The following is a 12,125-nucleotide window of genomic DNA, read 5'->3' on the forward strand; positions in this document are numbered from 1 at the left end:
TGAGCACCCAATTACAGATGCCCAGTGGACTGTGTCAAAGTCATTTCCCACCACATCTCCCCCCCCCCATCTCTCTCCTCCACCCTCTCCCTGTCTCTCTCCCCGTTCTCCCTCCCTCACCGCGCTCACACCCCACCACGTGCGCTGACTCCCTCCCCGCAGCGCCCACGTGGATGTTGCACTGACACGGCGCGCTCAGGGCGGTGCTCCTCACTCGCGTGCAGAGGGCACCACGGGGTGACCAGCCCCTCCCCACCCAGCCCCTCCCCACCCAGCCCCTCCCCACCCAGCCCCTCCTCACCCTCCCCACCCAGCCCCACCCAGCCCCTCCTCACCCTCCCCACCCAGCCCCTCCCCACCCAGCCCCTCCTCACCCTCCCCACCCAGCCCCTCCTCACCCTCCCCACCCAGCCACTCCCCACCCAGCCCCTCCTCACCCTCCCCACCCAGCCCCACCCTCCCCACCCAGCCCCACCTTCCCCACCCCAGCCCCACCCTCCCCACCCAGCCCCTCCTCACCCTCCCCACCCAGCCCCTCCCCACCCAGCTCCTCCCCACCCAGCCCCTCCTCACCCTCCTCACCCTCCCCACCCCAGCCCCACCCTCCCCACCCCTCCCCACTCCCCACCCCCACCCTCCCACCCAGCTCCTCCCCACCCAGCCCTCCCCTCTCCACCCAGCCCCACGCCTCCCATTTTTTTATGCACGACGGACGGACGGACACAACAATCCCCTGTGGGCTGGTGTAACCAGGAGGTTCCCAGCGGTGTAAAGTGAGTCCAGCTCAGGCACCGAGAGCAGTGCGGCTGATGGAGGTGGTCACTGCAGCGGCAGTGGGAGATGTCCCCCCAGACGCGCGCTTTGTGTGTGTCGGTGTCGCCACGCGCTGTCACCTGTGGCTCTCTACTGAGTTCATGGGCTCTTGTGAACACTGACACATATGATTCTGCCTTTGTGAGTTATGAACCGAGTTTCACTGCAAGGCAACGTTCAATTAATAGAATGGTAAATGCAAAGTCGTATTAAATTTTGACTTAAAACTTTCGTGACTGCAGGAATTCAAGTTTTTGGTTCTTTTTGTAAAGTCACGAATATATAAAGTAAAAAAATAAAAAAGTATAATTAATTAAAAATAATAAAAGCAAAACACCCAATTTATTATTTAGACTTCAAACTTATTATTTTTAATTAAAATGTAATTTTATTATTTTTTTTATTTATTTTACATCTCCGTGACTTTACCTGTAAGAACCAAGAATATTAAAGTTTAAAGTCAAAATTCACCCTCCACCCACCCACCCAATCACGAAAGCCGGGGGGGGGGGGGGGGGGTGACACCACGTGACCCACAACCCCCCGTGGAAAAGACGCTGCCAACCGATCATTCGCTTACCGCATTCGTTAACACATTCACCCATCTTCTTCTGCCTTGACGCAATCCACAACATTTATATAAATAAAACACCCCTCCCTCCCGTAATAAATACATTATTTAATTGTACGCATTTTAAACGAGATTAAACCCATACTCACAATATTGTAAACGTAAGTTGTTTTTATTATTGTATCGTGACCACCACAATCGGCGTCGTGACGAAACTGGCTGCGAGGAATCAGCGGCTTTGTCCCCCTCGTGCGCTTTGCAAATCTGGCTTCGCGCCAAACTCGCTAATTCGCGTTAATCGACAAAAGTTTAACTTGATACAACTTCACAGTTATACAAAGTTGGCGTTCACTTCCCTCACGTTGAGGGAAATCCCTCATCGTTGTTGTTTATCGACGTCATCGCGGCTCTTATCCGCGTGTTTTTTTTAGTTTTATTGCTCGTTGGTGGCTTGTGGTTGTTGTATTGGGGTGGGGGGTGAGAGACTTCAGTTGACATGCCGAGGCTACTCAGGTGCGTGAGTGGCTCTGTGGCTGATTCATAACAGAGAGGGAGTTTGTTGTTGTTGGTTGGGGCAGATCGCGTCAATGTGTAAATGTTGTGTCGTTAAACTCGCCACCACCCGGCACAGCAACTGGTGAGGGGGTTGATAATTGGTTGTTTACCCCTTCTATCTGGCAACAAAAGGTGTCAGTTTTGTTGCCAGATAGAAGGGTAAACAACCAATTGTGTATAGTCGTGTACAGTGTATAGTGTAGAGTAGTGTATAGCAGTGTACAGTGTAGTGTAGAGTAGTGTAGTTCATAGTATAGTAGTGTAGAGTAGTTTATAGTGTAGATTAGTGTAGTGTGTAGTGTAGAGTAGTTTATAGTAGTGTATAGTGTAGTGTATAGTAGTGTAGTGTCTAGTAGTATATAGTGTAGTGTATAGTAGTATAGTGTTTAGTAGTGTAGTGCATATTAGTGTAGTGTATATTAGTGTTGATTAGTGTAGTGTAGAGTAGTTTATAGTGTATAGTAGTGTGTGTCTAGTAGTGTATAGTGTAGTGTATAGTAGTGTAGTGTATAGTGTAGTGTATAGTAGTGTAGTGTCTAGTAGTATATAGTGTAGTGTATAGTAGTGTAGTATACAGTGTAGTGTACAGTGTAGTGTATAGTGTAATTGATGACATTGGTACATCGGATCAGTTGGGACAGTGTTGGCGGGCTACATGTCATGGCCGTTAGTTGGTGTCACTTTATGTTCGTTGATTGGCCCGGAGTCATGTTCATCGATGACGACGAGTTTCAATGCAGCGTCAATGTCATTGATTGACAACCGCCTTTGCAGATCGATAGGCACTGCCATGGCACTTGCTTTGCATTGTGTCATTGTAATTCAGTGCACTGGTGTCCTGGCAGTACAGCAAGTGGGCCCGTGAATCCATGTACGTAATGTGATTTATTCCTGAATTGATCTTTCGTTGTTTTTCTTTTATCCAAATGATTGGTGTTGCAGATTCAAGAAATTTGATTATACTCAGCCTGAGGACTTTGAAGACGACGGTGAGTAGAATGTGAGGTATCTATACATATGATGGTTATGGGCAGACGACGTGGTGGACAGTAGTGATGGTTACGATTGTAATTATGGTCATTGACTCGTTGGCTTATTTAAATGATTACAAGTCATATTTCATTACCAAAGTAAAATCGCATTAGATCCATCCGCAATGGAGCTGCCGTGGTTAGCGCGGTGGGCTTGCAATCCAGAAGCCGCTGGTTCAACTCCATATCCCGACGTGGAAAGTCTCTTAAATCCCCTCCCCACCTCTCTTCCACCCAGCGGTGTCAATGAGTTCACCGCGCTTGGTCGTGTGTGGTCGAGGAGGCGCTTTGCCGCCTCTACCAATGTGTCTGCGCAGCGTGGGAGAGTAGGCAATTTCCTCTTTTCAGCTCCCTCTTGTGGAGGCCCTCTGCACCGGTAGTAAAATCTCACCGTAAACAATTGCCAATTCCCGACTTTCATAACCGCCATTTGATTCCGAAAATGGTTATCGGTTTAACAAACCCAGCGATGTACGCGCGTCAATGTGTGTGCGTGTTGCATCGCCACAGACGGTGACTTCTCATCGGCCTCTCTTCCGCCAGCAAAATGTCTCAAGCGGTGACCAATTCTGACGATGAAAATGGCGACAAGGCAAAGCCTGCAAAGAAGGCCTTGAGCGGAACCAAGAAGTCCCGTCAAGTCACGGCCTTGAACACAGCAGCAGGAACAGCAAGAGACGGAAGGTAATACTATACACTACACTGTACACTACTATACACTACACTAATACACTACTAGACACTACTGTACACTACTCTACTATACACTACACTATACACTACTCTACTATACACTACACTATACACTACTCTACTATACACTACACTATACACTACTCTACTATACACTACACTACTATACACTACACTGTACACTACTATACACTACACTACTATACACTACACTATACACTACTCTACTATACACTACACTACTATACACTACACTACTATACACTACACTACTATACACTACACTACTATACACTACACTATACACTACACTGTACACTACTATACACTACACTATACACTACACTACTATACACTACACTATACACTACTCTACTATACACTACACTACTATCAACACTGTACACTACTATCACTACACTACTATACACTACACTATACACTACTCTACTATACACTACACTATACACTACTAGACACTACACTACTATACACTACACTACTATACACTACACTATACACTCCACTGTACACTACTATACACTACACTATACACTACTGTACACTAACTACTATACACTACACTACTGTACACTACACTATACTGCTGTACACTACACTACTGTACACTACACTATACTGCTATACACTAACACTACTACTACTACATATTATTGTGCCGTTACTCATGACAAGATGTAAATGCGTGTCCCTAGAGACGCTCACCAGATGGAGTGCATCACCTCGTCATTGTTTTACAAGTCAGCGTTGTTTGTATGTTTCTGTTGCATCTCATGGATTCGCAGTTGCTTCCGACAGCCACTGCAATGGTAACGAAAGAACAGATTCTTGAGCCGAATTTGCAATCCAATCATGGCAATTCATGAAACCATCAGGAGGGAAATTCCTTCCATGCCTAGTTTGGATTCACTCCTTCCAGCTGCTCCATCATGTTATGTAGCAACCTCTTATTTATAACATTACTACGGTAAGTACCCGGCGTTGCCCGGGCGAAAAGGCAGACACACATGTGAGACTTACACACAGACATCGACCTACACACATAGAAACACATCGACTTAGATGCACACACACATATGGTTAAGTGCAGGATGTATCGTTAGCAGGCCAGCCTAAATGTTTGTAACCAGCGAAGATGTTCCATTAGGGGGGTGCATGTTTTGCAAGCGTAGAGAAGGGAGGGAATTACCGTGGCTGAGAAGACCTGGTGCTTCATGCGGAGCGAGAGACCAGGTAGCTTCCACACAGCGTAAACGCAGCCGATGAAAAGATAATGGCGCCCGACTAATTTGGAGTGAGACCTCTGCTGTCAAACTGGAGCCGGTCATGAGCACACTGGCCAGGTATGGGAATCTCTCCAACTCTCCACAACTGCCGCATCACCAATTGTAGTTGTGGGGCTGGATTGTTCGATGGTATAAAATACCCAGGCAGATGGTTAGTTTTGGTGGGGCTGATGGTGAGGCCCCACCTCTTAGTGACAAGCTCCAGGTTCAGCAGCAGTGAGCAGCAATCACCAGAGCATCGGCATACATAACATGGTTGAGCAATAGGGAGGCATCCCTTGAACCGCACCCGGGCGTCGATCAGCCTCTTATTGTATCTGTACCATATGGTAATTCCACCGGTATAGGTCACTGAAGGCTTCACGAACTACGTGGTCAAAAGATATGTAAATAATGTGGGAGCCAGAGGACATCCCTGTCACACCCCAAGGTGTAGAGGGAATGGCTCTGACTGACGGCCACGTAGTTTGACGTGGGGCCGCTCACCATCATGAAGGTCCTAAGGATCGTGAGCAAAGGGTGAGGGACTCCGAAAGCACGAAGAACAACCCAGAGGCCAGGCCTACTGATGGTATCATAGGCCTTGAGCAGGTCAATAAACCACATACATTCACTCGCACGCACACATGGACCTACAGACACGCAAAGAAATGGACTTACACTTACTCACAAGGAGCAACGCACACAAAGCGACTAACACACACGCACATGGGCTGAGACGCACACATATATCGACTCACACAAACACATCGACTTACACACACATATATGGACTCACACACACTTGACATACACACGTGGAGTTACACAGACATATCGACGTACACACATACAGGGACTCACACACACACATACACACCGACTCACACACAGACATACGTGGACTGACACACACACATTGACGTAAACACACATTTAAAGTTCAAGTTCATTTATTAGGTATAGCCCTGTGAGCCATTCGGCTCTTGAATTGGGTGTACTTACACACACACACACATATGGACTAAGACACACACACATGGACTGACGCACACATACATATGGACTCACACACGCATAGACATCCACTTTAGATACACCCACATGGAGTTACACACACATATATGGACGTACACACATACAGCGACTCAGACACACACACATGGAATCACACACAGACATACGTGCACTAACACACACATTGACATAAACAAAGATCCCCCGTATAGCCTTAACAGACTGTAGGGGCAAGTGCTGTTAACGAGCACCTATGAAGGCCGGAACGGTACATGAGGGGGTAGGTGGCCAGCACCACGCCCGACCGCCTTTGTCTCCCCAGTGGCGATGTTTACACACCGCACCAGGTACTCATTTAAGGCTGAGTCGACCTAGGGGAGGCCCAGGACCGGTTCAGATAATCGTCACTGGTGTTAGCCGTGAGCGGGAATCGAACCCGGGTCGCCAGGTTCATAGCGCAGCGCGCTAACCGCTACACTACCGCTCCCCACACACATGTACTTACACACACATGTACTTACACACACATTACTTACACACACATGTACTTACACACACATGTACTTACACACATACATAGACTGACACACACATGGATTAACACACACATGTCGACTCACACACGCGCACTGACTTACACACACACATCGAGTGAGACACACACACATGTATGGACTTACACACACATGTGGACTTACACACACACACATATGGACTAACACACACATACACATCGACTGACACACATAGACACACGAATACACATACACACTCAGATGGAGCCATGCACACACATTGACTAACACACACCACACATGGACTAACACACACCACATGGACTAACACACACACAGCTACTGATACGCACACAAATGGACTTACACGCACACTTGGACTGACACACACACACAAACACTTTGACGTACACACACACATCGGGCGTTGTCCGTTCGAAAAAGACAGACATGGAGTTAAAGACACGCATGGCTCTACACGCACAAACATATGGACTCAAAGACACACACGTGGACTCATACACACACATCGATGGGCACAACAATCCCGATGATGGCACAGCTATCAGTATCGCAGTACTACGTATGAGTAAATAGCGTGACGTGAGCGATGGAAACAATAGAGATGCATTTAAGAAATAAGCAGAGATAAGTGTAAATGAAAGATAAACAATGAACCAGAGTTGGTATGTGCACACAAAGATATATATATAGTAATATCTGGCAACGTATTTGTTTCATAATATTAAGCAATGAAGCATATTTTTATCAGCACACAAACATTATTATTGTAATGTTTGTAAACTAATGTGTTTAACAATAGTAAACAATGGACTTGAGTTGTTAGCGTAAGAAGCAAGGAACTCTGTACTTAGCATAGGCGTGTTGAGGCCTTGTGCCATGCTTAGCCCCCGTCCTGGCCTACATTGGCGAGGCGGCGGAGTTGGCACGTTGCCAGGCTAGGGGCTGGGCCGCTACCCCCCCCCCCCCAGCATCCCCCGCCCGTGCAAGAATAATGGTATGTAAGCAGTAAAACATTATTATCTACGGAGTCTGTAGTATAAAGTGGACGCATCGTGTTGGGGGGGGGGGGCGAAGAGGACATGACACTGTGAAGAAATGTCCGCAGAGTTACGTATGTACGTCTTGCCTGCTGTAAAACGCGTAAAAGGAAATGAGCTCGTGCGAACGCGCATCACTTGGCAGTGTCTACCCCCCCCCCCCACGCAATTGGCGTCAGTTGGTACGGTCGATGTCGAGCAATAAGTAAGTAATTAATAATAGAAACCGCACAAATGTGTTAATTAAACAACTTTAAACTTTACGGATGGGGAAACGGAATAGCCTATTCCCACCGCGGGGCTTAGGGCGTGCCGCCTGCAATGTTATTTCTATGTGAAGCCCACCGTCCAAGAGCCAAATCCCCCGCAAGCGCGCGGAGACTCTTATATATAAGAAGAAAGAAGATTGCACTGCCCACACCAACCTCTGTGCATTGTCGTCGTTTGCAATCGCACTTTGCGCCACTCTGCGCAGACCGTCCCTGGACGACGAGCGTCTCTTTGAGAGGGAGCTCAAGGAGGTCCTTGCCCTCGCTGGTGATCAGACGGAAGTGGCGGCGTCTTCGCGGGAGAGTTCACAGGAAGCCGTGGGCAGTGCCACCGTCAACACGGACGACCCACCCGGTATGAGACTCTACAGATTTGTGGCTTTCTGTATGTTTGCACGTGTGTGGACATGTATGATGCTCACTGCCAACACCAGTAACGATTATATGAACCAGTCCTGGGCCTCTCCGAGGTCGACTCAGCCTCAAATGAGTACTTGGTGCAATTCCAGGCGTGGTGCTGGCCATCCACCCCCATGTATGCCGTGCCGACCTTCATACGTGCTCGCTCACGGCAGCTGCCACAACAGCCTCTGAATGGCTGTACGGGGAATCTATGTGTTTGTACGGTGGCTAGGAGATGTTTCACTTCCTCGTCTGGTGTACAGAAGGTCGTGCGTTCGATCCCGACCCTGACGCCTGCTGCTGTATATTTGGAGTTTGCGTGTCTCTCCCCGTGGTCACGTGGATTTTTCTTCGGGTCCTCCAGTTTTCCCTCTACATTTAGAATATTTCGCCGCGATACATCTCCACGTGATAATTGCTCACTTTCTTGAGCTACCATTTGTGATAGCCAAGTCGCTTCTGAAGAAGAGACATTTGGCTCAGTGGGCCTTACCTGATGACACAAAGTTGTTTAGTTTTGCATGGCAGTGCCAGGCCACTGAGGATGCTCATGTGTTGCCCTCTGTTCAAACCACACAGCAGTCTCCTGCTGGCTTTTTCCTAAATCGTATCGTATTCTTTATTGATTTTTCAAAGTCGAGATAAAATCTTGATTTGAAGCTTCAGTTGACTCTGTAGCACTATCACTACGACTGTATTGTTCCCAAAAAAAAAATTTTCAATAGTAATATTTGGCAAACATTCAATACGTGCCATGACCACATTGGAATACTTGCTTTTATTGGTAAAGTAATTCTGACCGATCAGAAATATGAAACAACAGTGTCCACAATGCAGCGACCACGACGACGACGGGTAATCACATGTTGTCTAAAACACGACAGACAACGAGACGGGCGAGTCCTCGGAGTCCGCTGGGAAGTCCGACAGCGATGACAGCGACCACAAGAAGCCCTTCTGGAAGTTCAAGGTGCCTAGGGTCACCGCCGCCACCGCCAACAGGAGAGGGAGCAAAGCCGCCGTGGCCAGGGGCAGCAGAACAACGGGCGCGGCGCGTGGAGCCGGGGCGGATGTCGGGCCAGATCCTGCCCCTCGGCAATCAGCGAAGCGCCTCCCCCCGCCCGCGTTCAACGAAGCCGGCGTCGCGGATCGTGCCACCGCATCGCCTCTACCCAAGTGGGTTCCTCCAGGTAAGGACAAAGCATCGAAACCACGGCCGGCACAAGCGCACGTGTTTCTAACTCGCACGCCTTTCACGTTTTCCCACGATGAAACCATCCATGGATGTGCCTCACCTCCACTGGGTCTGTCTAGGAAGCTAAGCAGGGATTTGAGCCTGCTAAGTACAATCTTAATTTGGAGCTTTCGTGACTGCAGGAATGACTCTTTGGTTCTTTCGGTAAAGTCACGTATAAAGAGAAAGTAATAAATTAAATACTAGCATACGACGTTTCGATTGCAACACAAGCAATCATCATCAGGAATAAATGAAATAGAAACACAAATCTAGTATACTTAGAAATGGAATGTAATACAACAGAGAGTCGGATAACATAACAGTCTACACCCTACCTGGTTGATTATGTTCTTCCTGAGAATACTACATTTGAGAGAGAGAGATAAAAACACAGAACCAGAAACATATAGACAGACATATAAGCAGACAGATATCACAGAGATACATAGAGAGAGGGAACAAACATAGGCACACAGAGAAAGCAACGTCTCTGTATCGAGGCCTTGATGAGTGATGACCACCGTAGCTCTCCGGGTGATGTAGGTGTGAGAGCGCGAGATGGTCTGCACCTGGCAGTGCCGAGTGTTGCTACCCTCGCCGTGAGCGACACTCACGGCGGAGTGGGAACACGTCCACTTGCGGGGTCGACGGAGCGAGGATATCCGAGTGTGTGTGCTAGATTCATTGTTGTGCGAGCGTGAGGGATGGCGGCAGCTTCGGAGAGGCCTTCATCTCGCAGTGGATAGAGCATGTCTGAGTGTGTGTATGCGGAATGCTAATGGAGCAGACAAAACTCTTCAAAGGAAGCAGAAAAAACTAAAAAAGTTTCAAAAAGAGAATGTTTTTTTCATCGAATTGTGACTCCAAATGACGACGTTCTTCTACTTACTTTGGAGGAGTCAATGGTCACGTGGCAACTAAGTGTGTGTAATCCTCAGAGTAACTTTACAATAATGATGAAAAATCCCACGATGGTTTGCAGTCCTTTGTTTATCCACCTATGAACGAAGGCCCCTCCATGTCACCAGAAATAATGACGACTTAGAAAATCGTTGAGAATGTGAGTTAACGTGTGTTACTGTCGTAGCCTAACCCCCCCCCCCCTTTAACCACATCAGGTCCGGCCTTGCATCTTGGCCTCTCGAAACGAGCCAAGCTGACGCCTCTCCACCCTGACTCAACATGAAATCACCACGGATCACCACAGATCACCACGGACCACCACAGCCCGCCACAGATCACCACAGATCACCATGGACCACCACAGCCCGCCACAGCCACCAGCCACTGACTCTTTCAACATGCCATGACATGTCCCAGTCAGCCACTAAGCCATTCCACTTGCCACGGTCTGCGAGTGATACATTCCAAACTCTGAGCACTACCACGGTTTGCCACTGAACCATGGCCTTGTCTGGGACAAGCACTTACCCATTCAACCGCCAAGGGCTACTACCACTGACAGCCCAAGTGCAACTCAACTTGCCATTACTCAACGTATACAAGACCCGCCATGCCTCAATAGGTGCGGTCTGCTGTAAGCCGACCTGACTTGCCACCGTAGAGATTGCCGCAGCCCGCTGTGAGGTGACTGCTCGCTGCCTGCAGCCACGGCCTAAAGCACTGGCTGCTAGACTGACTTGAACCACCGCCGAAGACAACCTCAGCTGCCGTGGCTGAAATCTGAGGCACAGTTTAACAGTGAAAGCCCTTTATTCCAATTCAATAGCACGTTTTTTGTTAGCACATGGATGAAAATCATCTGAATAACTTAGTTTTAATGCTTTTCGTTAGAGTCTGTAGAGCAGTTTCGTTCTGCATTTAGTTTATTGTTATATAGCACGAGTGTTTGGTGTAAACTTTAACGCAAGACTGGTTATAATTCTGTATGACTTCACGAGATATTGGCCGGACTAGAAATGTTTTCATCCTGGCCTCACTGCACAACTCTCAACCCATTGTCCTGAAATTTAAAGACGTGGCCCAAAATTCAAACGGCTGTTATCTTTCGATTAAAAGCTTTCGTGACTGCAGGGATTCATCTTCTTGGTTCTTTCGGTAAAGTCACGTAGAATGGAAATAATAAAATAATAAAATTAAACAATACAATTCTCACGACGCTTTTGGCCACAACGCAAGCAGAAGAACAGGTGAAGAACAGGTCTGTCGGAAAGACAGACGCTGTCTTTCCGACAGACCTGTTCTTCTGCTTGCGTTGTGGCCGAAACGTCGTGAGAATTGTATTTTATTATGTTTTATTTTTATTATTTTATGATTTCCCTTCTACGTGACTTTACCGAAAGAACCAAGAAGCTATTAACTTGCGGCTACACACCGATATTGTGTTCCCAGGACGCGCAGCCCAAGTTTGCGTCTGCGAGAGAAGAGCTACAGATTCTCCTCGCATTATACGGCTTCCTGTTTGTGCGATTTTGCGCTGTTTATGGGGCAAGCCGGTTCATACCCAAAATTCGCGAGATGCGGTTTCACTTAAGTCACGTGCGGCTACGCGCTCGGATGTAGGACAAGATTGTGTGTGTGTACTGTCCACGCTACTCGGCAGGCAGCTGTATCCTTGTGCGGTGTCGCTTTGTGTGCCCTTTTTGAAACGCATCTTCTACTAGCGCAGACAGCGAGGGAAACCTGTACATTGCACTTGTTAATTTTGACTTGCA

The 12,125-nt window shown here is 47.9% G+C and overlaps 1 protein-coding gene across 1 annotated transcript; it reads left to right on the plus strand.

The window, feature by feature from the left end:
- The first annotated feature begins 1,880 nt into the window (after positions 1 to 1,880).
- Positions 1,881 to 11,064, plus strand: LOC133361440 (uncharacterized). Its single transcript, XM_061580357.1, has 6 exons — positions 1,881 to 1,897; positions 2,882 to 2,928; positions 3,528 to 3,654; positions 8,018 to 8,166; positions 9,098 to 9,403; positions 10,569 to 11,064. The coding sequence occupies exons 1-6, from the start codon at positions 1,881 to 1,883 to the stop codon at positions 10,634 to 10,636; spliced, it is 714 nt and encodes a 237-aa protein (XP_061436341.1). The 3' UTR covers positions 10,637 to 11,064.
- The last annotated feature ends 1,061 nt before the right edge of the window (positions 11,065 to 12,125 follow it).

The sequence above is a fragment of the Lethenteron reissneri genome, unplaced genomic scaffold, assembly GCF_015708825.2.
Source record: "Lethenteron reissneri isolate LAM-NWPU_2019-01 unplaced genomic scaffold, ASM1570882v1 scaffold_1067, whole genome shotgun sequence".
Classification (NCBI taxonomy): Eukaryota; Metazoa; Chordata; class Hyperoartia; order Petromyzontiformes; family Petromyzontidae; genus Lethenteron; species Lethenteron reissneri.